We start from the raw sequence: 27,502 nt of genomic DNA on the forward strand, positions 1-27,502 counted from the left end.
GAGGGTACACAGGTGTGTAAGTGTCTGCGCATCTGACATAATCCACCAACTCTAACAGGCATTTTTCATATTTTGACGTGTCTGAAGACAATCTGTGTCTTACTTTGTACCTCTTACGGCATCTTATAAGTGGAATTGCCCCTAAAGAAATCAAGACATAGCACATAGAAAGAATAGTGTGAACGCCTTTAGGGGCTATACTTAAGATGTTGTTGGGATGCCCACGTGTCATAATGAAGTGCTTGGGTTGCAGTCCGGGCTGCTCCTGATTCCAGCTTCCTGTTGCTGAACATCTCAGCAAGCAGCAGATGATGGCCCAATTCCTTGGGTCCCTGCCATCCACAAGGGAGATCCAGATTGCATTCTGGAGTCCTAACTTCAGCCTGGCCCAGCCCTGGTGGGAAATGACCTGGTAGATAAATGATCTCCCTCTGTATTTCTTTCTCTCTGCCTTTCAAACAAAAATTACAAATAGAACAGAGCACCTTACAATCAATAGCATCTTCAGTGTGGTGTAGTATGAAGATGTATGTGGACCCAGACAGGTATCTGTGCAATGGGAACTGGAGGCAGGGATGTGTGTGCATGAGTGTGTACTGGGGGTTGTGTGTGAGTGATTGCACACATTTGGAAGGCACGTATGACTTCATGTCTCGGAAAGTTTATGTAAGTGGATACAAGGGCAGATTGTGAGCTGTGTGTTGCTGCAAGTGCATGCCTAGGCACATAGTTAGACACAGAGCAAAGAGTTAATGGCTCAGTTGCTTTCAATAAGATCACCAGACCCCAGCCCCCTATTCTCCCCATGAAAAAGCTCTCAATCCTTTCCTAACATTGACTCATTCTGTAGTTCCCCAGAAATAGTTGGACTGGCCTAAGAAGGGGCTCTGACGTCCTAGTGCTCAGGCAGCCAATAAATACAGAGTTGCCAAGAAGTTTGATTTGCCCTACAGAGCCTAACGCTCCACTGAGCCCCAGGTCTGGCAACACCCGCAGGACAGACTAGTTTCCCCGACCCTGCATTCTCTCCACCAGATCACAAGCATGGACATGCTAGAGGCAACAGCCACATGAAGAGACTTTTAATGTGATGCATTCATTCATCAGAAAGCACCAAGTTGTGATTTCATTTAATTGGTTTACTGATATGTGGAGTTTTTAGTGCGAATGTAGCACAGTGTTCACTTACTGGGTGTGCAGGGGCCATAGCAGCCCTAGTGCCAGGCAAGTACTTCAATGTTCCAGGACAGATAAGGTGGCTGCGGAGTTTTCTCAGAATGCTTTCCTTTGGACTTTGTTCCAGATGGAGGGGATGCACTCAGTACAGCTTTGCTCAGCACCACTGCCATTTTCCCATTTCTGATATGCCTGGCCTCCTGCCCCTTGCCCAAGTCCCCCACTCTCCTGGGGAGCAAACACCTTACCAAGTTCTGGCTGAGTAGCTCGTAGTCAAAGACTTCCATTTCATACTGCTCTGCCAGCTCCTTGCACAGACTGATGGCCTCTTCCCACATCTGTAGCAAAGTCACAGAGACAACAGTTAAGGGCTACCTCCAAGTTCATGAGGCTCAGCCTAAGGAAGGGACCCATGCCTAGTTGTGCCACCTGAGACTGAGTTACATGCTTTGTTCTGATATAGCAGGGAGCTGGAGGATTCCTGGGAAACAATGACCATCCACTGCTGTCCTCCCACCCTAGGACAAACAATGAAGTAGGTCTAGAAGGGCCAAGCTTCACGACTATGCTGAGGGCAATAAACCACAGCCAGTTGAGAAATGAAGTTCAGGGAGCAAAAGAGATAGCCCAGGTCAAGGACCCAACAAGACACAGGGCCAGGATGCAAGCCCAGGTGTGTAACTCCACTCCCTGACTTGGGAGTGCTTCAAAAATGAAACCCTTGCTTGCTTCAGCTTCCTCAGTGTACAAGTTGGATCTACTGGTTAAAGAGAAATAGTCAACAGAGGAGTGGACAGTGGCCCAAGGTCAGGCAGTTTCTGGAGGTGGAACTGGGGCCAGTCCTGGGATCTATTAGGGCTCCTGGGCATCTTTCCACTCTGCTAAAACTGGCCCTTTCTACTGAGATGCTATGGCATGTGGGAATGAGAGCAGGTAGGGCTGGAAGTGATAGAGTGTTAAAGAAAACAAAATCAGACCTTTTAAAAATAGGCTTCTTTCCATCTTTGAAAAAAAAATTGAGGAAACAAAAAAAAATCTGGGTGTAGAGGATGGGTTTTCTTTTTTTTTTTTACTCTGTCTTTAGTCTATGAACATCCTTCCCACACCATTCCAGACTTAAGGGGGTCAGGGGCCTCTGCGGAGCTGTGTAGAGCTACAGGGCGGGCTGGCTATCTGCCCATCTCGGGGGCTGGCCCTTAGAGTGTACATTTGGTTTAAAGCGGAGAAAGCCCCTAAATGGAGAAGCTGGGGGAGGCATGGGAAGAGAGAGGGGAGGTTGCCAAAATGCAGTGGGTGCTGTGCAGTAGAAGTGCTCTCTGCATCCAAGCATAAAACTAAATAAGACCAACGGCAGAGTGGAGGAGCTTCAGCTGCAAACCCGAGGACAGCTTAGTGAGCAGCATAAAGATGCTTTATGTGCCGAGAGGAACCAAGTCTTCACACTAGGCCGGGCTTTTTCTCCACACACTGAACAAGAGGGATCTGATGACGTCCCTGGGCAGACCAGGGATTGTCTGCCTCAAAAGGGAGTTCTTTGCCAAATGAACATCATAAGGATAGGGAGAAGACGTGCTCTCCCCTTGAGTTAAGCGATCATCAAGGGACCAGGGCAGCAAGTCAGGGGCCTGGGATTTCTTTCCTATTTTGTGGAGCACCTGCTAGATTTTAGGCCTGGAGTGGTCTGCAGAAACGGAGCACATACAAAGAAGGATAAGGGACTGGCACTGTTGCACAATGGGATGAACTGCTGCCTGCAACACTGACATCCCATATTGGGATGGCTTCATTTTGGAGCATTTTGGTTTGAGTTCTGGATGCTCTGCTTCTTATCTAATTCACTGCTAATGCACCTGAGATGGCAGTGGAAGATGGCTCAAGAACTTAGCCCTGTGTCCTCCACGTGAGAGACCCAGATGGAGCTGGTGGATTCGGTCTTCAATATGACCCAGACCTCGACTATTGAAGCCATTTGGAGAGTGGATCAGCAACTGGAATCTCTCTCTCTCTCTCTCTCTCTCTCTCTCTCGCTCGCTCTCTCACACTTTAAGCCTCTCTAAGCTTCTCTTTGTCTCATGAATTCCTCAAATGAATAACTAATTCTAAACAAAATATGGACAAGAAACAGTTTTTGATGCTGCCAAACCTAAGTGGGAACAGCGCTGATAGATGAATTTTGAGGGATGAAGAGAAGTCTTTCAGGTGGTTAGTAAATAGACTCGCAAAGTAAAAACACATAATGTGTGTGTGGAGCAATGAGTCTCTCTGAGGAGGTGTGAGGCAGGAAAGCTGGGGGTGGGGGGGAACATTCTAGAAGCTTCCACAGCAGTGGCATTCAGGGTGAATGGTATTCATCTGCTCCTTCCTGTGCTTCCAGCACTAACCCAGTCCCTTGACATCTTCCTCATTGTCCTTGTACAATACCAAAACACCTTGCTCAGTAAAGATAACTAGTGCCATGTTTGCTTTGCCCACTAAACGGCTCTTTGAGGTTGGGCTTGTGCCACCTTCTCTTCATTTGGCAGAATGGGCTGAATGGAATACCTGGCTGAGGACAAAACCCAGCATATGTTTTGAGGGTTCCCACATTGCAATAGACTTTTCTAGCTATCTGATAAACAAATAAGAAGCCTGCCTTGCTGCCATCAGGGCGGGAGGTACAAGGAATGGGAGAGCCTGTGCCCTCAAGAGACTTATAATAGTAAATTTTGCAGTTTTCCCCAAATGGCTCAACTCTGAAGAATTTATAAGCTCTTTTACAGACATTACCTCATTTTATCTTTCCAGGGAAGGTGGGGAGAGCAGGACCGAGTCATAGGCAACGGACTGCAGTGCCAGGATGGAGCAAAATGGAGTGTTAAATTACATCCTGATGAACTGTAAGAAGTCTTGCAATTAGAAGTGAGGTAGGGCTGTAGGTAAGCCTGAGGACTTGTGAAAGGCTTGAGAGAGGAAATGGCAGGATAGGGCCAACAGGATGGTAATTAAAATTTAGCAAGATATTACTATGTGCCGGTTCCTACACGAGGTGCTCTGCATGCATTTTCTCACCTAATTTTCACAATACAACTAGGAAGTAGGCACAAGTGGTCTCTCCCTGTTATGGACGGGAGCTGGAATTGCTGAGAGGGCAAGACAACTGCGAGTGGTAGAGAAGCAAGGAGTGAAGGCTGGGTGTCTTGGCTCCAGAGTGCGGGCACTTGGCACTCTTGCGTGCCCATCTCCTACTGGATGAATGCCGGCACTTGGGCTTGCATTTCCTAAAAGTCCACTGGAGACTGGAGCTGGGCATTAGTTGGTCTGTGCAGCCTCTTGACCAAACTCAACCCAGCAAACCTGCTGTTAAAAAGTCAAGGATGGCACCTCATCACTTGTCCATTCAATCCACTCATGGATCTGACATATGATCCTTGGGTTCTGTATGCTAGATTGTGTTTTAGTCTCTAAGCATTCTGCAGGGGACAAGATGAGCTCTGCTCTCGAGGCATCTTCAAGTGGGAAGCCAGGCAGCAATCAAACCAATACAAAATGAATGAAGTGATATCTGGCAGAAGAATGAGGGTGATCCAAGTTGGGGTGCTGCTGCTTTGTTGAGGAGTGGTTATGGAAGACTTCCTTCAAGGACATGACATCTGAGCAAAGCCCTGAACAAGAAAAGGAGACAACCATCCAGGGAAAAGCTCTGAAGCAGGATTGTTCCAAGTTGGGAAAAGCAAATGCAAACATGCTGGGGTTGAAAGGAGCTTGGCACTGAGTATGTGAACACGAGGAAATCAGGCAGGAAGAAACTGAGAGAAGTAGCCAGCACACAGTTCCTGTGGGTCCATCTTTTAAAAAAAATTATTTCTTTATTTTTTATCTTACTGGGGAGTGAGCAACAAACAAAGACACAGAGAAGATGGAGAGCTTCCATTTGCTGGTTCACTCTCAAATTCCTATAATAGCTGTGTCTGGAATAGGCCAACACCAGGAAAACAGAACTCAGTGTAGGTCTCCCATGTGGGTCATAGGGACCCAAGAACATGGACCATCACTCACTGCAACACAGTGTTCCCACTAGCAGGGAACTGGATTGGAAGTGAAGTAGTTGTGGGACCAATGTTGTGGCACAGTGGGTTAACTCAATACCTACAATGCTAGCATCTGATATTAGCGCTCCCTTTTGAGTTCTGCTTGTTTCACATCTTTTCCAGTTACCTGCTAATACACCTGGGAAAGCAGTGGACAACATGCTAAGTATGTGAGCCCTTGCCCCCATGTGGGAGACCCAGATGGAATTCCAGGCTCCTGGCTTCAGTTTGACTCAGCTCCAACCCTTGTAATAATTTGGGCAGTGAACTAATGGATGGACAATCTCTCTTCTCCCTTTGTGTTGTTCCTTCCCTCCATTACTTTACCTTCCAATTAAATAAAAAGAAATCTTAAAAAAGTAAACAAAGATATAGACTAGCTAGGACTCAAGGCAGCCTGTCTGATATGGGATGTAGATATCTCGAGTTGCGTTTTAACCATTGTGTCAGATGCCCACCCACATGGGGCCTATGTGGGACCCAATGAGATGACAGTAAGCAGAATGGCATGATACAACATGTGGTTTTGATTAGCTTGTTTCTTACGTGAGGGATAATTCTAAGGAGAGGAGGGACAGAGATGGAAGACACAGGGACACAGCTTAGGAGCTACAGCTGTGCCAAAGGGAGTGACATTGATATCCAGAATAGAGGTGACAGAAATGGGTATAAGCAGAGAGAGGGGGAGAAGTGAATGCATTTAGGATCTGGATGGATAGCTGACCAATTCAGGAGAGACCTGAGGATGAACTGGGTGGAGAGGATGGGTAACAATGATCCTTTGTAGAGGCCAGAGTGCCCACTGAGCAAGAAGGGGCAAAATCACCTTACCTTTCCTTTGTCGAAGTAGCCTATGATGGTCTCATAGAGTGTTTCCTTCAGCTGCCGATGTGTCTGAGGGTGCTGTTGGCCGGTCTGCATGACCTGTGATGCGCACTGCTCATCCGACCACTGCCAACAGAGGACACAGCAGGTCACACGGGCTGATTCCAGGATTAGAAGCAGAACCATTGTTCACTAAACTCCATCTTCTTTTATCCCCAAATTGGCTCACTTCTGAAAACTCAGGGCACTACTGCACAGCTGCCCTCCTGGACATGATTACCCACTGACCTCCCAATGGACAAAGACATGAACATGAGCTGTCAGGACCATGCTGTGGAGGAGCAGGATGAAGCCCTGTCAATCATTTTTCTGCTGGCTCCCCCTACTGCCCTGGTGTCAGCAGCGACACACAGAGGTGGTGTGCTGTGAGTCCCACTTCTCAGGTGCCTCCTGGTTATGGCTCTGTAGTGCTTGTCTGATTCTGTACTGGCTCACCACATGCAGCTGGTAGGATCATCTCCAAACCCCTATAAGACAAGCTGCTGGCTCTTCAAAAGCCAAAGAGAATTATTCTTTGTCCAGGGTTAGCAACATTTTCAAGAGAAGAAAAACAGCTCAGTGGGCATGCTAATGATTTACTGCTGATAACAGGAAGTTATAGAAAATGGTACAACACATCTTGGGGGGTTTACTGTGGGCTAAATGGGCAGGTCACTCAGGACCCAAGGTGATTGGATAAAATTGTCAGCTGCAGTGCAGCAGCCTGCAATTTGCAGTTTGAGAGTAGCTGGTCAACAACTCTATCTGGATGATCTTTTTCTCTGTTTTTCTCTTGGATTTGCAGGGAAAGCCTCATGGGGGTGTGTCAGCCTGAATCCCCCTGATGCTATGGGTCAGTACCTTGAGAAGCCACGTGTGCAGAAGGAGCGTGTAGGCAGCCTCTGTGTAATTATCACAGTCCAGGTGGAGATCACGCAACTTGTACAGGTACCTGTTTCGGGGAACACAGGCTGAGTTGTCAAGTGCAACAATAAGGTGGGTATCTGGCAGGGACAGGAAGGACCACTGACTGGCCACTGGAAGAGCCAGGCCCCTCTCCAGGTCACCAGGAAGTCCTCCACCCTGACCTGCCAGTCCTGTGTGTATGTGAACGGAGGGGAGGGTTGCCAAGTGGGGATGGTAGCAATGACAAAACCTAGCACTTGCCCAGCACTCAGGATGGTCCAAGGGACTGTGCTACATGTTTAGGTGCCTCCAGCCATTTGATGCCCATGAAGAGGCACTACTGGGAATTCCCATTTTTAGATAGGAACATCAAGGCCTGATAAAGTCAAGTACTAACCCACCCCACATTATACGTGGTCCAAAAGGCTCTGGCCAAGGTAGTACGACAGGTCAGGAAAAGAAAGGGAGGGATGAATAATAAGTGTGAAGTTACGTGCTAATGAATGGAAAAATGTGACACCCACTGCTTTGCTGTGTGATTCTGGGAGCACAACTCAGCCATGACACCTGTAAAGGGTGGCACCCACTCTCTCTTTAGTGTTCTCAGAAAGTGCATATTCTGGCAACAAAGGAAAGGTGGGATAGAGAATGACTTTTCACATGCCAGCTGTCAACAGGGAGGGTGAATGCACAGCAACAATTACTTTCTCATGCCTTATTTTCCTTGCAACATGACATGCTAGTTCTAGACCCTAGGGTGACAAGAGAGTGGAAGGGTATGGATGAAAGGAACAAAGGGGAGCTTTGGTGAATTCTTAAATGATTGATCCATAGCAGATATTAGGGGGCAGTGAATTAGCTTCTTTGCACCTCAGTTGGCTTATCTGTGAAATGGCAACACTTATAGAAACTATTTATAGAGTTTTCCTGCGTCTAAAGGTCTACTCAGATCACACGTGACATATCAAAGACTCTGCAAGTGTTCAACAGTGTGAGTGCTGATCAGTGCTGTAGGCGCTGAAGGTGATTGGCTGCTAGGCTGGTAGCTGATGCTGAGCAAGGACAGCTGTTAGCTGTCATCACCTAGCTAGGTTCTTCTATAAAGCAGTCTCACTGGTATCGGAACCAGGATCCACAGCCAGATAACCTGGTCCTGGTGACTTGCATGTGGTCAGTGGCATTGATTAAAACCCAAGTCTTGGTGACCCAGTGAAGGGAAAAATGTTTGAGTTTGCCAGGATTCCTCCTGACCCACTGTCCCCCCCGGGGGATACAGGACATCTACCCTGAATGCAAAACTCAGTGTTCAGGTTCAGAGTCCTGTAAGGAGAAAGCTTTTCTGTAAAGGAGGATCCAAAGCCAGGATCCCTAGAAATGGGCCAGAGGTAGGTAGCCTCCGGTAGTGGCTACTGGAGACTGGAATGGGAAGGAAGGCCACCTAGTAACTGGACAACTAGTGAGTCCAGCCACCCTAGGGACCTTTGCTCATCCACTCTTCATCCAGCAAAGTGGTCCTGAGCACCCAGGCTGTACCGGGGGCATTAGTGAGAAACTCCTGGCAGAAGTGAATACCTTACTGCTTGGTGACATCTTCTATGAGACAGACATAGATCAAATCAACAGACAAATAACTGTGAAAATACAGCAGTAACAACTGTTGCAAAAGAGAGGTCTGTGGTACTGGGGGTTGGCAGCGGAAGTGGGGAGGCTGACTGATCCAAGTGGGAGAGAAGGGGCTTCCGGGAAGTTGTCTATAGCATGACAAGTTGGGCAAAGCTCTGAACGGGAAGAGAGAGGAGGAGCAGAGGCCTGGGAGAATCATTGGTCAATTTACTCTTTCAACACCTGAGTGCTTTATTACCGTAAAGTCTCCCAATTCATCCCCCTCACCATATTTTGGAGGTGAGAAGGTAGAAACAGATGTTAAAATAGAGTCAGAAATGGGTAGATGCCAGATTTAATGTAACCACCTCTGCCTCCAGAGACAGGGCTTTTCTGTCCCCCTCAGCTTTCAGAAAGTCCTTGGGAAAATGACACATGGTCCCCTGGCAGAGGACTGGAGTCCAGAGACACCTGTGTGTGATCATTCATGGCCTGTGCTCGCCTTAGCTCCTCCTATCAGCCCTTGCTCCTGGAACCCATGGATGGCAGGGTCCAAACAGCATGGACACAGCGGCCAGAAGCAGAGCTCCCCTGCGCTGCCAGCTCCAAAATAGGCCAAAGAACCCTCTTTCATCCTCTGTGAACTCAGCAGTTTGATGACATGTTGACAACCTCAAAACATGACATCCCAAGGAGTTCAACCAAGGAGGTCTAACCCAAGACTCCTATGCCAGATGCTTGAGGGAAGTGAGTGGGGTGAAGTATAACAGGCAATGGTGATGGCGCCAGGACCACAGGACTTAGGTTGGTGTCTGGACGGGCTTTCACTACCCAGTTCAGATGACAGTCACAAAAAAGAATAAGAGTTTAGCGTTACCACACCTTCCCAGAATTTGGGGAAAAGGAGCAAACTTTGACTTTTATGCAAAATCTCTAGGTTTTACAATTTTGGCAACCAATAAAAAAAACTGTTTTAAAAATATGATGCCTGCCAAATAGAACAGGTTTTCAGACCATCCCCTGTTTGCAATGTCTGACTTCGGAAAATATGCTTTTCCTAGATTGCTATGGGCCTCCAGTCTCCAAAGCTTGTGGAGGTCTGGAATTCACCATCTGTGTTTCTAAAATGAGAAGGAGAAAGAAAAAAAAGATTGGAGTGAGGCAACCATGCGCCAGGCACATCACCCACATTATCTTCTTTAACCCTCAAAGCAGAAGGCGGAATGGAATCATTCCACAGACCAGAAGCCTCAACTAATTCCTATAGTTGCTTTTCCAGGGTCACAAACAAAAGAAGCAGGTCTTCCAGACCTCAAATATTTGTTCTACTATGATAAGCTGTATCTAATGTGGGTACATGTACTTAGGCTCAGGACAGTCCACAGTTATCTGTTCCCTAAGTCATAGTTCCTGTTTCTGGAAGAGGGCCAAATGAATACCCCAAATATCTACAAGGACAAGAGTGCGAGTTTATACCCAAAGTTTCTGCCCCAAGACCAAGGGTGTCAAAGGCTTTTTAAATACCCTGTCCCTGACCTTCTGGGTGGTTCTACCTCACAACTGCTCACCTCATAAGGATGAGCACAAAAGGATATATCCACAAATGTTAGGAATTTTTTGCTGTGCTATTTATTATAAAAACAGGTTGGAAAATAAATGTTCACCCACATAGCTTGACTATGTAAAATTTTTTTAAAGTACTTTCATATTTTTATGTGAGAACAAAAGAGAGAGGGAAAAGAGTGAGAAAGCAAACTCCTAATGGCAGGTTCACATCTTTATTCCCCACAAAAGCTGGGGCTGGGCCAGGGCTGAAATCAGGAGCCTGGAACTCAATGCCATGGCTCCATGTGGGTGTCGGGGACCCAACCATCTGCAGCTTCCAAGGACCTGCATTAGCAAGAGATTGCAACTGGAAGATGCGGTTGGCATTCTTTACTGGCCTCCTAACAGCAGTGCCAAAAGTCTACCTAACTGTATAAATCGTGGCACATTTTGAAAGGAAATTTTATAATTTTAGATAAAGTAATGTTGAAATAGATGTATTGACATGGAGTTCTTGTCAAGTAAATAAAAAAGGAAAGGATAAATTATTATGAGTAACAATTTCATTTTTTGCAAAAAAACTATGCATAGAATTTTATATATAAATAATTAAAATATAAAAAGTCTGGAATAAATATGGATGATAAAAATCTGTTTCCATTTTTTGGCTTATCTGTATTCTAGAGCTTTGTTTTGGTAATATGTACTTGTTATTTTCCTAATGAGTAAAAAAAATAGAATAATATGAGAAAACTTTACACAACAGACAATATGAAATTCTCAGAAAAATTGGCAAAGGACTTCTTTGCTCCAGGCTAATCTTAATCCCTCCCCCCTTCTCAAGCCACTTCAAGACATATTCAAATTACTATCCTTCAACTGCCAAGAAAAAAGTTTTCACAATCTTACTGTTTTTTGGTTTTTTTTTTCCCTCCCTTTAAACTTGTACTAGCTGAGGATCTTACCCAGTGTCTTCACAGGCCATCCTGGACCAAATGCAAATGCAAGTCCCCAGCACAGCCCCCAAGGTGTTTACCTTTAAGGAAAGCCTGACCTATGGGCACAGGGGGACAGGAAGGTCCCACAGAGCTACAGCAGTTTTCTGAACAAGAGGAAGGGCTGAGTCTGGCGGAGTGCTAGGAATCAGAGGGCGTGAGTGTTGACAAGAGGAGCCATCCATGCACTGAGCAGAGGAGTGCCTGGGGTTGGTCTGGGTTTTAGAAAATAAAAAGTCTTACCTGATGTACATCTCTTCCCGGTTATTATCTTTGTAGAAATTCTAGGCAGAGGAGGAAAAATGGAGATGAGTGTTTTTCTCTGCAGAGTAACCAGGGGAGAGGGTGGGTGTGGTGACAGAGGAGGGTATAGGTTTACCATCTGGACACCCCGGCGAGGGGAGGTAGCAAGACAATGACTTTGCTCAATGCATCCACAGCCTCCCTGGGGAGATTCTGCTTTAAAAGCCAGGTCTCTGCCACTCAGAGGAGACAGAAGTTTGTCAGCCACCTGAGTTAGATGCGGCTTTAAGAGGTGGGCTGCCAAATCTGGGGTTGTCTACTTTGATTGAAATCCACTTTGAAAGGTTGCCCAGCTTAATGTTTCAAAGCTCTGGTCTTGTTGCTGCAGGGACCTGGACTGCAAAGGGAGTAATAGCATTCCAGGAACAGTAACAGCTCCTATCTTTCCACAGTGCAGGACTCTCAGGAGGATGCCTCAGTCAAGTGCATTTAAAGTTGGCAATGCTGGGAGGCCTGGTCCTTGTTCCAGTTCAGAGGCCATTAGACCACTGGGTGCTGCTCACTCTGGGTTCTAGCACCAAAGATCCTAATCTTGTGGCATTTTAAAACAAATCCTTACAGACTTGGAACCAAAGTCCTGATGAACCCTGGTGGTTTAAATCGATGCACCCACAGGTACCTAAGGCTCAGAGAGGACAGGCAACATGCTCCAGGGCATACAGGGTGACACATCCACACAGAACTTCCCCTTTGCAGACCCTAGCCCCCCCACCTGAAATCCTTCCTCTCCAACACATGCCCTCATCCTGACCCCATGCTAGAGTCACACACCTAAACCTCCTAGAGTCTCATTGCTTATGAAACTGCCCTGATCTTTCTCATTAATCTGACTGTTGAAGGTCAATTTATTCAACCAACCCTCTCTCTTCTTAGAAATTGTTAAATTCCTGGGAAACCCCTTTTTCATGTTCTTTATGTAAATTGGGCCTGGTGGAGTTATTAGCACTGAATTCCTTTCTGCTGTAATCAGGATTTTTAGAGTCTCCTTAGCATTCTGGAAAAATCAAGGGCAAGATCAAGACTATTAAAAAAAGAGTCCTCTTAGGGTAAAGGAAGGCCACACAATCGAACTACAAGGATGAGATTCGTACTTCTGGTGCATTGGGGTTGATGGATAATACCACACAATCAGTGGCCAACTGTGTTCATTGAAACCTTTAAGGAGGGCTACCATAGTGCATTTGAAACACCACAGGCTCCAGACCTTATCACAGGACATAAAAGACAGGCTGCTTGGGACACAGCCATGGGAGCTTACCTACAGGTGCTCATGTTGTATAGGGGTTAATAATTTGGATCTGGGATTCGCTCCTCTGGTTAACCAGGTCCACAGCCATTTTCAATACATACTGGCAATCAGCATTACTCCATTTTATAAGCAGACATTATCTCCAATATAGTAAGCATTTAACCATTGGCCAAACTACACAACCTAATAGGTTCTAGTTTCTCCCCCACAAACAGGTAAGTAAACCAAGACCTCAGATCATTTCCTTGACTTGTCTATTGTACTAATGAATAGAGGCTCTGTGCCTTTAGTCCTCACACTCTTTCTTTTATGTGACATGTCAACTACCAGAGGGGAATATTCATCATACCCATTTCATTCATAGGAACACCAAGGCACACAAAGGCGACATGACAGGCCTCAAGACATAGAGCTATCAGATGGCACAGCATGGACTCAATCCCACATTTGTCTGTCTTGCAAAGCCATCGGCACTACTTCCCTATTGTTGTAAATTGGATAGGGTTCGAGTGTGCCACAAGTTGGAATTTGATCTTCAGCATGGAGACATTGAGAGCTGCTGAAGCCTTTAAGAGGTAAGGTCTAGTACAAGGTGATTAGGTCACCAGGGACACTGTCAGAAGGGATTAATGTACTTCTCACGGGACCCCAATCAGGTGCAACAAGAGGGATTATTATGTAAAAGCAAGACTGGCCCCTCCCTCTCTCTGGCTTTGTGTCATCATCCGGCATGATCTCTCCTTCCATGCGTGGTCTGCCACTGAGATGCCATGAACTCCTCCCCAGAGCCGAGATGGTGTCAACACTGTGCCCCGGAACCTCTCAAATTGCGGACTCCATAAACCTATTCCTGTTTAGAAATTACCCATCTGAACATGTTTTCTCTCAGCAGTAGTAAACAGACTGGCACACCTATCAAAGGCAATAGTGAGACTCAAAGCCAGTTGGGTCTCTAGCGTGATATGGACAGTGGGGAGGGACCACCAGACCCACGTACCAGCAGGTTCACGGTGCAGCTCATGCGGTTGTCTTTGCTCTCGTCTGTCATCACGCCCCGGTAGTCCAAAAGTTTCTCCAGGAGGCCTTTGACCAGGCTCACAAAGTTCTCCACCGATTTGGCAATGGCCGGGTGCTGTGCAGCACACTCCATCAGGCTGTGGGCACAAGCACAGGACAGGGAACTTGTAGTAGGGGGCAAAGACAGTGTGCAGGGGAAGCAGGGCACATGTGTGTGTGCACACACACGTGTGTGTACATGCATGCTAAAAAGTCCAGTGAACCCCAAGTTTCCCTGATTGGTGTGTCATCTTAGTTTGCATACAACTATAGGAGGGCCTGAGAACATGTGTGGAGAAATACTACTAAAAGATAAATTTATTCTGCTGCGACGATACTTGGCTATCCTTGCATAGCTTTTCATAATTCAGATTTTTCATGAAGTTTTTGAAGACTTCTCATATGCTTGGTTTTCAAAAACCTTTGTACCAAAATGAATTTATTTTTGTAACTCAACCCCAAGAGCTTTGCAAAGTACCCTCATAGCTATCCATATAGCATAGTAAGTCAATTTTTCCCTACCATTAGAAATGGAAAAGAAAATCATAATTTCCCAAGGGAGGTAGTGCTATGAAAGAAATGGACTTCCAATATACACATTAAAACTGTGCATCATCACAGTTTGTTCGGTAGCAAAAACTGGATTTGGATTTTCATAGTTATCTATCAAAACATTGAATGTACTTTTCCTGTGACCCAACAACTCTACTTCAGGGAGTTGGTTCTATAGAAATATTCCTCAAAGTTTGAAAAATATATTTATTATACTTATAAATTTCACCTAACAATGAAATAGAGCGATCTTAAATGCTAATCAATTGGAAAACAGTTGAATAAATTAAGGCGTATTGACAAAATGTGATTCTATGAGGCCATTGAAAAATATTAGATCAATATGTTTTCACATGAAAACTCCATAAAATATAGAGCTAAGTGAGAGAAGTAAGTCTCAGAACACTATTTACTTTTTAGTTAATTCACCAGTAGAAAGCTTACCATGCCCCAGGTGCTAAGCTAAACATCTTACAACATTAACTTAGTTCATCTAACATCACATTTTTATGAGATGAGGCTCTGGAATACTGGGAAACTAAGCTGTGGGAAGGCCACACACTTGTCCATGGTTATAAATATCTACAGTTTGGCTCCAACATACACGTTTCAACTACCAGGTACTGCAGGCATGTGCAGCTACATAGGGCTGCCATGACATGCGGCCAGGAAGCAGAAACAGCCAACTCTTAATAGTACTGCTCTGACAAAAGCTCGAGGTGGGGTACATAGAGGACAAAAGCCTTCTTTTTTTCTTTAAGTAAATACATACTGTTTAAAAAAATCACAGTACTTGCTGCAAGATTTATATTCTATATTTTTTAAATATTTATTTTATTTTTATTGGAAAGTCAGATATACAGAGAGGAGGAGAGACAGAGAGGAAAATTCTCTGTCCACTGATTCACTCCACAAGCAGCCGCAATGGCCGGAGCTGAGCCGATCCAAAGCCAGGAGCCAGGAGCCTCTTCCGGTTCTCCCACACGGGTGCAGGGTCCCAAGGCCTTGACTTCGGCCATCCTTGACTGCTTTCCCAGGCCACAAGCAGAGAGCTAGATGGGAAGTAGGGCTGCAGGGACTAGAATTGGTGCCCATATGGGATCCCAGTGAGTACATGGCGAGGACTTCAGGTTACTGCGCCAGGCCCATATATTTTACATTTTTAAGAACAAAGTAAGAATGTGGCATTCCTTAGGCATCTATTTGTTGCTAAGCACTATCGTAGCTAAGCTGCGATGCAGAGAAGGACACTAATACAAACAAAATCACACATGAGCCTCCAGTGATATAAAGAGAAAGATTAAAATCTTTGGATGCTGATGCAGACCCTGGAAGGCAGCAGTGAGGCCCTCAGGAGCTGGGACTCTGCTATTCCAAGGGGAGACCTGCATTGAATTTCCAGCTCTGTTGCAGGCATTTCAGACAGTGAGTAGATGGACGCGTCCTCTCTTTCTGCCTCTCAAACAAACTGACTACAAAACTTGAATGGCTCCTTCATATTGATCCCGTATTCTGTGCCATACACTAATCACCCTTGCTCAAGAAATTCTCACAAGACTATGAGAAGTGAAAATTATTATTCTCATTTTACAGGTGAGGAAACTAAGGCTCAGGGTAATGAACCTTCTGGTATAGCTCCAGTAATAATGGTAAGTGGTGATCAGGGCAACCACTGTTCCAATTGGGGGAGATAGTTTCTCCACAGAGAAGCACCGAGGCATGTCCTCAGGCACCTTGGGGAGATAAGCCATACAGACTGCTCCTAGCCATACTCCCCATTGCCCTCTAAGACCCAAGAGCATTGAGGAGGCTATAGGTTAAAAAAGCAAGGACTTTGGAGGGTCATTCCTTCCCAGAAACAAAGCCAGGCTACAAGGAGGCGACATTTCCAACTGTGGTTGTGATCACACAAATCAATCTTCTCCCTGGGAGAAACACCTCTTCCTGGCACTCCATGAGAGAGGCAAATGGCCCTGACTCGGCCACAGCTGTAACTGCTTCCTTCCAGGACAACCCCTCCCAGCCCTCCTTCATACCCCCCATGGCAGTGCTAGAAACCTGGTCCCTGGAAACTGTTATGGGGTCTCTCACAGCCTCTCAAGGGCAGAAGGCATCTGAGCACTTGCGCTTGGCCAAACCAGGAGTTCTCAGTCTTGGCCACAGCTTGGAATCACCAAGGAAGCTTTTCCAAAGCCCAGTTTTCCCCTTGGGCAATGATTTTGGAATACTTCAGGCAGGACCAAGGAAGCCCTGGTTTGGAGTGTAAGTTCTGGTGATTCCAGTGTGTACCACCATTGAGAACCATTGATTTCAGAGACAGTGCTTTACAAGCTTCCGTGGACACGAGGAGCACATGAGCATTGTTCATAGATTCTGACTTGTTAGGTCTGGGAAGGGCTGAGAGTCTGCCTTGCTAACAAGTTCCCCAGTGATGCTATTGCTGCTGGTCCATGGTCTACAAGGGTCTAGAAGAATATGCTCTTGGCTTTCTTAATTTGTCCATTCTTTAGGAAAGCTGCTTATGCTGTGATTGGTGAAGCATATGGCAGACTAGTTAGAAATCATTCATTTATCTAACATCCATCCATCCACCCACTCTACATGTACTGTTTTAGAAACCAGCGACTCACAGATTATTAAGAAGCTAACCTGCAGGAGAGCACAGGCTCTCAAAAAGAAAAAAAAAAATAAAACCAGTCTCCACTATAACTGAACCATGCTGTACATGGAATCTTCAAAACGTTCATTAAAAATTTTGCCATTTTGCAAGAACAGCACCTGCACGGATGTGAAAACTTTTTCCACTAAAATGAACTTTTACTTTTCTTTTCCCACAATTTTTTTGAATTATCCATATACAGGATACTACTACTTGCGATTTGTTGTGTTCCGGACACTGTGCTGAACCTGCTTGGTTGATTATATTGCTTAATACAAAGATTTTTTAAGGCAGGCATTAGTATAATCCTCCAATTACAGACAAGGCAAGAGGCCCATCGGTTGGGTTCTGACTGCAGTCCTACCAACACCATGCAATTGTTCACTCCTTATGAAACATAAGTGACAATGGAAAAAATGTGCGAAAATCAGGGGGCAAAGGGAATAATTCCTCATACTCACTCTTCCCCTGTCTCCTGGGGGCTGGCGGGGGCTCACACCTTCCCTGGAACTGTGCATTCAGCTTTTGGAGGGAGAAGCCCAGGCCCTCTCCCTCTGCCAGCACTGCTGGCACTGGTCTTTCATTTACTCCCTTAAGAATTGTGTTCTAGCACACAGCTTAAGGGTGACAGGTCCTCCTCCAGCCACTGAACTGCAGTGCATAGGTCCTAGGATCTGTGTTCTGCTTCTGTCTGTCTGCTAGCACCCTACCACTTCTAGAAATATTCTGAAGCATGAAATGCAGGAAGGTGGGGTGTGTCTCATGACTCTATCCAAAGTGAGACATAAACTTCAGGACAGATGTGGACCAAGGGCTCGGAGGAGAGCGCTGAGAATAGGGAGGACTGTGGTGCCATGCATAACAGCACATGAAGACTGAAATTCAGCCTCACTTCCTGTCCTAAGCATCACCCCTGATGCAGGGCTACAGTGGGGAAGGAAAGCTGTGTGCTGTTCAACAAAGTGCCATACAGTTACCAAGCCTTAGACCACAGGCCTGAAGCTGCCCAGAGGGAGCCCTTTATACCCGTAGCAGTCATGAGCGAGGGCTGGGGAGGAAGAAACAGAGATGACTTCAAATAACTACCTTACTGTCCACCTGAATAAGATTGTCATTTTACTATCAATGCAATAGCTACTATTTCTGTACTGCCTACTACATGTCAAAAATATGGTAACAAAAGCAAAAAGCAAGAAAAAAAAGATGCTGTACACTTGGCCTAACTTTTCTCAGTCTCAACAATAACTCTTTTTACAACTTGAATAACATTTTTACCCCCAATTTACAGATAAGGAAATTGAGGCTCAGAAAGCCAACGAAAGAGCAGGAACTGAAACACACTGCCTATATCTGATGAGGACATGTCTCCTCGTGTTGGGCTTGATTAGTTCCATGATAAAAAAAAATATCATTCACACCTCTGGCTCAGGAGAAAAATAATGAGCTGTTTTTAATTTCCTCAACCTCTGAGGACTCCTTTTATAAATGGCCAGGAAGCGTTTGCAAGATGCCTGCAGAGCTCCATCCGTGTACAGAAGTGGAACCTGCCAGCACCACACATGGCTCATTTCTGGTCAATAGTTAGATTTTCCATTTTCAGACCTTTAAGACAAACACTGACTCAGGCAAAACATCCTTATTTCCCATGCATGATCACTCCTGATTTCCACTGCAATGGCAGATGTTGAGTTTCTCCTCCCAGTCAAGCAGCATTTGCATTCTGGAGGTTTGATGAGTTCTGTGCACAGGGCCAGAGGAGTGAGAAGCTGACAGAGACCATAGTGCCTGGGGCCACATTCTGCCTGGGTGGGCCGAATAGGGGGCATCATTTAAAATATTCAACAAGGATTGAGCAAGGGATCACAGAACTGGAGACCACACAGCTGGGGCCGGGTGGGGCTGGACTCTGGGATAACCAGACTGCATTCCTAGGATTTGTGAGAGCAGGGGAAGGGTAGTCACCAGGCTGTCAAGGTGAGACCCTGGGAGTCAGGCTGAGAGGCCGAGGACATTTAACATGCATGCTTACATGTACCTGGCATGTGTTGAATGCTTTGTAATCATTCTGTAGCTGAAAGAAGCATGAGGACTCAATGCTCACATCATGAAAATGGGAATATTGAGGGCAGAGATGAGATGTGACAGGACTACCCAAAGTTGTGCAGCTGTTATGTGATAGAGGCAGAATTAAAATCAGTGCACAGGTGGGTGAAGAACCACATCATTAGCCATCAGGAAACATCAAGCAAATCCATAATGAGAAACCACTTCATATCTCCCTTGGATGTTTATGACCAGGAAGATGGCCATTAACAAGGCTTAACCAAGATGGCGGTGGCAGGGAAGGCGGTGTTGGAGCGTAGTAGGTAAAGCTGCCATCTGTGACCCTGGCATCCCATACGGAAGCCGGTTCAAGTCCCAGTTGTGCCGTTTCTGCTCCAGCTCCCTGCCGGCACCTAGGGAAAGCAGCAGAAGATGGCTCAAGTGCTTGGGCCACCCACGTGGGAGCCCCTGTTGAAGCTCCTGGATTCTGCATGGCACAGCTCAACCATTGTGGCTACCTGAGGAATGACCCAGCAAATGGAAAATCTCTTTGTTCCTCCCTCTCCCTGACTTTCAAATAAGTAAATAAATCTGTCACTTTAGAAAACAGTCTGCTGGCCCCTCAGTGGGTTACACAGAATTACCAGGTGGCCAGAAATCCCACCCCCACAGATACAAGCAAGGTAATTGTGTCTGAAGCTACTTTAAAAAGATCATGTGCCTTACAAGAAAACTACGCATGTATTTTGTTTGTTTTTTCCCCTCCTCCCACCAAGACTTGTGCTAGGATCTGGGAATGCAAAATGGAACAGGATGCTGCCATTTTTAGGAGCGTTTGCAGAACTAAAATAAACTTATTTTTAATTCCAATTTTCTGTAAATGTTCAGATTTGCTCTCATATGTCACACAAAGAGTTGAACATGCATGCTCAAATATAACTCTCACAGTCAGAAACCTGGAAATACTCTCAATATCAACTAATTAGTAAACAAAGTAGGTGGTATATTCAAACAGTAGAATATTATTTGGCCAAAAAATAAATTAAGTATGGAAGAATGCCCAGTGGGGGATGGGGCAGTGTTGTGGAGAGGGTTAAGCCACTGCCTAGCACACAGCATCCCATTAGGTTCCTTGTTTTAGCCGGGGCTTCAGCCAGAGGGGAGATGAATCAAAAGATACATGATCCATCTCTCTCTCTTGCTCTCCGACTGTCCCTCTCACTGTCATGTTCCACTTTCAAATAAGTTTTAATAGTAATAAAAGGTCACTTTCGTGTTGAATATTTTGAATAAATTAAATAATAAATGATTTAATTTATAAGCAATATCAAGAAGAGATATGTGATAGAAGCAAAAGAGCAGAGCAACAGCTGCCTGGGGCTAGGGAGCTGGGACTGTATGGTTTTGTGTTGGAGGTGCCAAAAGAGTTTATATAGGGTTTCTGTTGAGGGGTAATGAAACTGTAGTAATGTGGACAGGGCAGTGGCTTAACAAGCCAAATCTCAACTTTCAGGTGCTGGCATCCCATATGAGTGCTGGTTTGTGTCCCAACTGTTCCATTTCTGATCCATCTCTCTGCTATTGGCCTGGGAAAGCAGTGAAGGATGGCCCAAGTTCTTGGGCCCGTGCACCCATGTGGGAGAGCTGGAGGAAGCTCCTGGCTCCTGGTTTTGGATCACTTCAGCTCCGGCGGTTGCAGCTGTTGGGGGAGCAAAATACAGATGGAAGATCTTTGTCTATCTTTCCTTTTCTTTGTAAATCTGTCTCTCTAATAAAAATAAATAAATGGCTAAAAAAAAAAAAGAAGGAGCAGCTGTCATAAAATCGTGTTGGGGGTGGCACAGCCTGTGAATGTACTAAAAGTAAATGAATGTACACTGAGGTTGAATTGCAAGGTATGTGAATTCTATATTAACATAGCTGTTCAAACCAAACAAGGTCCTGATTCTGAGTCCAGTGGCATTGAGCAGCAGCAGCTGTCTGCCCCAGCCCTAGGTGCTGGAGGCAGCAGAGGCAGGTCCAGGTGCCAGGCTGTCCACTCCACTAAGCTTGTCCTAGTTTGCTCAAGCAGTGTGCATCTTCCCTGAGCCTCAGGTGCCAGCTCTGTGAAATGGGAACTGAGGGAGTAAATCCAGTACCGGAGGAGTTATGCAGAAAGCTCTTAGCACGGCATTGTGCAGTGTGTGCTCTTAAGTCAGGCTTAGTATCTGTCACAAATTTAAATACAAAAAGGGTAGGAGATGCTCGTGTTGCATCCCATATGGGCACCGGTTTGAGTCCCAGCTGCTCCATTTTTAATCCACCTCCCTGCTAATGCACATTGGAGGAAACTCCTGCTTTTGGCCTGGCCCAGCCCTAAGTGTTTCAGCCATTTGGGAACTGAACCAGCGAGATGGAAGAACTCTCTGTCTCTCCCTTTCTTTTTCCGTTAACTGCCTTTCAAAGAAATAAAAACTCTAGAAAAAGAAAAAAAAACAAGTAGTAGCACTAATGCTTCTAATTAAGAATGAAAGTGGACATTTTTAGCAATTATTTCTCTCTTCCCAGTCTCGCAGTTTCTTTCTGGCCCATTCCATCAATACCAAGAAATTGCCCACTCTGAAAGATGTGAGTTTTCTTCTTAAAGTGTAGCTTCTCCAATTCCCATGGGCTTCTGGGCGGCTCTCCCAGGAAACACAGCCTTGCAGCCTCTGCAGGACCTGCGCGCACCAAGCACTGAACTTACATCGACTCCAACAGCTGCATGTACTGCTCATCCCCGCGGCCTCCTTCCACCTCATGGTCCAGCTTGAGGATGATTTCGTTTTCAAACTGTAGCAGATGAAAATCAACAGTAACATTAGAAGGCTGAGGTTAGTTCATTATTTTACCCAAGCCTCAAGAGAGCACCAACGATCTCTCCAGGTTAGTCCTGGGCTCTGGGAATGCCAAAGGAAAGAGGATGCTGCCTGTGCATTCTAGGAGTTCTCAAAAACAAGAGGGGAAATTGGTGTTAAGTGCTGAGAAGAGAGATGAGAGTCGCAGGGGAGAAGAAGGGAAGTCAGGGAAATTTTCTAAAACCTGTGTCATCTGGGCTTGTTCCCAAATGTTAAGGAGAAACTCTGTAGGAAAATGACACAGAAAATGGCATTCCAAGCAGCAAGCACAGACTACACAAAAGCACAGGGCCATTTGACAGAACACCGTAACTCAGGGATGGCATGCTGGCATGAATAGTTTCTATCTGCCTGCTTAACCCTTCTGCATTTCCAACTCTCACCACCCAGCTCTCTACCCATGGGGCTCCCAAGTTTGGAAACCTGACACTGGTCAAGCTCCTAGCCCTTAGATATTATTGCTCAGACACCAAGATTAATAAAGGCTCAGGCAAAGCCAGTGAGATTCTAAACAGGAGGCTTTCTTGGAACTCTGAGAAAAAAATGAATGCTTCTGCTAAACTTGAAAAATAGAAAATTACAAACCTGAGGCTGCTGAAAATGAGAATCACACCCATGTACAGGGAAGCAGAGGAGAGAGGTCAGAAAGTCTACAACCCGAAGCTCTTCTTGAGCCCCTGGATTCAGCGATCCCTGCAGCCTTCTCTTTATGGGTTGAGTGTATGTATTAACTGACTCACACATACATTTCTATTTGTCAGTATATGAATCAATCTGAACTGCCATTCGATTCCTGCAACTGAAAAAGTGGTGAGAAATACTAACATGTAGGGCAACTGATAGGCCCCAAAGAGTCCAAACTGGTGACACTTGTAAACAACAGAGAGAAGATGAAAAGAGTGACCGAACTGCAGGTTTCTACGTACGGTCCTGCCGAATCTGGTTGTGCTCAAGGCAGAGGATGCTTTGACTTCCTAGTTTCAGATTCAAGCAGCAGGTCCCCCAGTGGGGGTGCGTGGCTTAGTCATCATATCTTCATGAAGGGTCAGACTGTGACGCACATGACTTTAATGCAAAACATCCTGTACACATTTAGAACAGAACCACTCACATCATGCCACCTACCTCTGCCCATCTAACCATCAGGAAAAAAAACACTGGCACCTGGAGAATGGAAGGATGTCCTTGGGAAAGGTCACCAGGATCAAGGGAGGCCTTGGAGACTCCGGGGTCCTAACTTAGCCTCTTTCACACTCGCAGCAGTCTGTGAAGTCTGGAGGTCATGGGTCACTTTTAAATGTAATCATGCCTGAAAAGCAGCCAGCCTCAACTTGGCACAAGCTCCAGTTAAGTGTCAGTTATCATTACAGATGAAGAGGTAGAGGCTTGGAGAGTTGAAGTGACCTGTCTAACGTCTCAGATGAATGGCAGAGATTTTTTTTTTGCCAGGCTCTTTTCAGTGTGTAAAGGATTGAACCCAGTGGAGGTAGACTCTTCAGTTGATAAAAAGCCAAGGCTGAAATTCACTTTCCTCTGTAATTCACATCCGTCCATGCGGCCACTGCTTCCTCACCTTAGGGCACTAAAGATCAAAGCAAGGGACCAGGAGCTTACGCTGAGGACACACAAAGGACAAAGGACTTCCTGTGCACTGCCCAGGTGGGAAGGACATAATGAGGCAAGCACACTAGCCCTGATGGGTAGAAAAGGGATGGGAGGGAAAATGGAGGAAATGTAAGTAAAGGTGTGCAGGTGGAAAAGTAAAACGTAAAGAGCGGTCCATGGGAACAGAGACAGCGAGAAATGTGGAGAGTGGGAAGCAGGAAAGAAGGAAACGGAGAAAGAAGGGGAGGAAAGAGACATAAAGAGAAGAAAGGGAAAGAGGGAGGAGGGTTGGAGAAAGGGAGTGGGAAGGATGGGAGGGGTAGGAGACACAGAAGGAGGATGTAAGAGAGGGAGGAAGGAGTAGAGAAGGGGAAAAGACAGTCCTAGATAGGGGCCAGTCCGGCAAGGCCCTGGGCTGCCTGACTGCCAATGAGTCACGCCCCACATAGGTGGGCTCTTATGGAGTATTTTTGCTTGTACTAAGTGTCATTCAAGTTGTCTTTCATGTCAAGCCTAGGGTAGGCAGAGAGAGAGCAGAGGGAGGGTAAGAATGGGCTGTTCTCTGGCTGTAAACGATCCTCCTCCATTCCTCCAGAATCTTGGGGGAAAGCCTGTGCAGCTTTCTAATCCTTAGCTTCATGATTGATGTCAGGAGTCAGCAAAGGGCCAGCCAGGAAGTATTTAAGACAGTCACAGTCATGGCTGTCCTTGCACCACTCTGCTGTTGTCCACAAAAGGCATCCACTTGGCTGCATCCCAATAAAACTTTATTTACAAAGGTAGGTAGAGGATGGATTTGGTCTGCAGGCTATCATCTGGTAACCTCTCATGAATGTCATGGGCATGACAGGAGTAGTAGCAGCATGGAGAATGCTTATGCAGGTGCATAAGCCCCAGTGTGCACAAGGCTGGTTTCCCGGATTCTTGCTGCTGCTCTTGCAGTTACCACTGCTGGGTATTTCTGCAAAGCAGCTCTTGGGAGACAACCAGTATTTTCTTGTCTGAGTAGTTCATTGGGAAAAGCTGGCACAGTTCCTCTAGTGAGATGAACTTGTCTTTGGAGCAGAAAGTAGATGGGGTTAATAAGCACTTGCCTCAGGGTCACAAAAGACCCTGCAGTGGGTGGGGCCGGGGGTTGAGGAGGAGGTGGAAATTGCAGGGTGCCAGCAGTGAGTACAGCCTGATGGTGCCACGCAGTGTCTCAGCCCAACCTGGTGGGTCTGGGTCAGTTCCATCCAAGGGCAGTGCTGTGCAGGGGAGCGGTTATGACCTCAGGCTGTGGCATCAGACAGGATTAGTCCAGTTTTGCTTTACTTGTGTCCTTGGGCAAGTGAATACATTTCTTTGGGGGCTGCATTTTCTCACCTATTCAACAGAGATTGGAATCAGCACCTACTACACTGCAGTGCTGTAGGGAGTTAGTAGAAAATCAAGAGTACAAGGCCAAGCGCACAGCTGGCGCACCGTAACGGCTCCTCCGCTGTGAGCAGTGATCATCATGTTACTGTCACTGCCATCAGCATTAGCATCATGATCTAATTTAGCCTTCACAATAGCCCGGGGAGATGGGTGGCATCGTCCCTATTTTAACAATGAGGAAATTGAGGCAAAGCAAGGCCTTTGTCAGGGGTTTCATGGATGAATGAATTCAAGCATAGGAAGAAACCTTGTCCAAACCCAAGCTCTGCCACATAATTGTGACAGGTGGTCCCAGCATTGTTCCTGTGTAGAACTTAGTATGCAATTCTGGCTCCTCTGAATTGGCTCCATCTTCCCCCAGCTACATGACTGCATGACCGTACTTGACTCCTCTTCCCAGCCTGGAGAGCTGGGTGTTACTAATTAAAAGCCAGACACGAAGATGTAGCAACCCTAGTCAAGAAACAGAGTATACCCAGGAACCCACACCTCTTCATGAGCCTGGTCTGACATCAGAATGACCAATCTTAGGCTTCCCCTTTGCCTTTGCCTTCCCTGTCTTGCCTGTGCTGCCTCTCCTGGCTGTTTTAGACTATCTTGACAATTTTCGTCATCTTGGAAGCTTAGAAAGCTTTTTGATGGGAGCCTCGTAAATATCAAGTGTGGGGTTTAGAGAGTGAGGACTCTTCCATGCTGACTTCTACAGGGGAAGGATAAAGATGGTGCTGTAAGGCTGAATGTCACAGACAACAGGGAAGAAATACGAACTCAGCCTTCGGCCTCCTTTGTTAACAAAATGCCTTTGCTCCTGAGGCAAGGCAGAGGCAGAATTGGGAAGAAGGTAATGTCATGAGAAGGAATGACTATGGGAACCTGTGAAGGTTGCTAAAGTTCTAGAGTTATCTGGTCCCTAACGGCTCCCACAGACATTGGGCTTTGGAATTGGCATTAAGACACCCATTTGCCAGATGAAGAAACTGAACTCAGAAAGGTTAAGTAATGCGCTTAGATTGATTCAGCTTAAAACTGTAAATCCATTTCCAAAGCACTGTGTGCAGAATGTAGTCAGTGCTCAATATGGATTTATAGAATGTATTTCATCTTTTGTACAGTATCCTGAACCATTTGAATCATCTATCCATTCTCAGGCAAGACTCCGTCTCAGAGGTACTATGTCGCTCCATTCGCCTATTCACTCAACAAGCCCTTGTGTCGCATGTACTGATCCAGGTGCTGCTGACAGCGGAGTGCCCTGGGGGAATCTCCTGCCTGCGGAGGACTTGGAGCTCAGGCTAGCTTCATTTGGCAAATACTCACCTCAGTCTCTGTACTCCAAGACCCTGATGCCTTCCTATCAATATCATCCCAGAAATCCTACCTCTCCTCCTTTTACCGAGTACTTGTCAGCCAGACAGCTGATCTACCCTGTCTAAACAGGGTTACTCAAACAATGGCCAGCAACTTCCACTGTTTCATGAGATGCAAATGTCTTCCAGAATGTTCTTTCCTGTGCTGAGCCTCTTCCCTTGAAACGTTGATGGGATGGAAGTTAACTGCCTCCACTGAGGAACACCGTGAATGCAGACACAGGGCCCAGCAAAGCATGTGTGCTGGGAGTTCAAGGTAAGCATCAGCTGTGGCCCCCCAAGAGCTCTTGGTCTAGTGGCTTCTTTTTTTCCCCTTATTTGATAGGGAGGGTGGGAAGAAAGAAGTAAGAGAGACAGGTAGAAAGCTTCCGTCCACTGGCTCACTCCACAGATGCCCCCAACAGCTGGGGCGGGGCCAGATGGAGCCAAGAGCCTGAAAGGGGGCACAAGTGTTTGTTCTTTCATCAGCTGCCTCCCAGACACCAGAGGAGAAAGGTGAATTGCAAATTGACAGTCCTATGTAAGATGCGGGTCTCCTAAGCAGTAGCTGAACCTGCCACCCCACAACACTCACTCTCCTATTTCTTCAAGAACGTGACATACTAGAAAGAGAAGCATTTCATCTCCCAGGTGCTTGATTCTTCTTTTCCTATCAGATTATTTTGGTGTCAGGCACTCATGCTTTTTTGAATATGAATTCCAGACCCCATATCTGAGGTTCACTCTGTTTCTGCTCAGGAGGACTGCTTGGGGGATCTTTATGGTCTTGTCCCTTTCTGTTCCTTGGGCCACTTTCCATGTCTGCTTATTCAGAACCAAAAACCAAGTGTGGCCTACTCATTGTATAGTTGAGTTCCCACACCAGCTGGCTTTTTTACATGGCTAACTGTCCCATTAGTCAGCTTGATTGTTCTGTCTCTTTTTATAAGAAAGCTGTGAGAAGAAGCCATTGGGGAGCACGCTTATAATGAGCGCTTCCTAGAATGAGAAGCCCAAGGAAAGCTCTCCTACATGTGAAACAGGTGCCCGTACATCACAAGGAAGATCACACTCTAGTCCAGCCACCAAAGAGAAGAGGCTGCCAAGCACATGTGTAAGGTTGCGATCAAGACAATGAGTGAGTCTTACTTCCTTTTAGGCTGTTCTACAGTATCAGACATGCCCTGAGCTGTTTCTTCTGCGTATGGGTCACCAGGAGCATTTGTAAGGCGCCCACTG

At 46.1% G+C, this 27,502-nt stretch overlaps 1 protein-coding gene across 2 annotated transcripts in view; it reads right to left on the reverse strand.

The window, feature by feature from the left end:
- The window catches only part of DOCK2 (dedicator of cytokinesis 2), a 526,535-nt gene that overhangs the window by 147,924 nt on the left and 351,109 nt on the right, over positions 1-27,502 (reverse strand). For both annotated transcript variants that reach the window (XR_009247240.1, XM_058677931.1), the window contains exons 34-39: positions 21,743-21,828; positions 13,705-13,861; positions 11,399-11,439; positions 6,969-7,059; positions 6,075-6,194; positions 1,425-1,514 (exon numbers count right to left, since the gene is read on the reverse strand). Coding sequence is in view for 1 of the 2 variants with exons in the window: in XM_058677931.1 (XP_058533914.1) it covers positions 1,425-1,514; positions 6,075-6,194; positions 6,969-7,059; positions 11,399-11,439; positions 13,705-13,861; positions 21,743-21,828 (585 nt within the window). In the remaining variant the exon portion in view is untranslated. The remainder of the gene's footprint in view (positions 1-1,424; positions 1,515-6,074; positions 6,195-6,968; positions 7,060-11,398; positions 11,440-13,704; positions 13,862-21,742; positions 21,829-27,502) is intronic.

Source organism: Ochotona princeps, chromosome 19 (genome assembly GCF_030435755.1).
Source record: "Ochotona princeps isolate mOchPri1 chromosome 19, mOchPri1.hap1, whole genome shotgun sequence".
NCBI classification, from domain to species: domain Eukaryota; kingdom Metazoa; phylum Chordata; class Mammalia; order Lagomorpha; family Ochotonidae; genus Ochotona; species Ochotona princeps.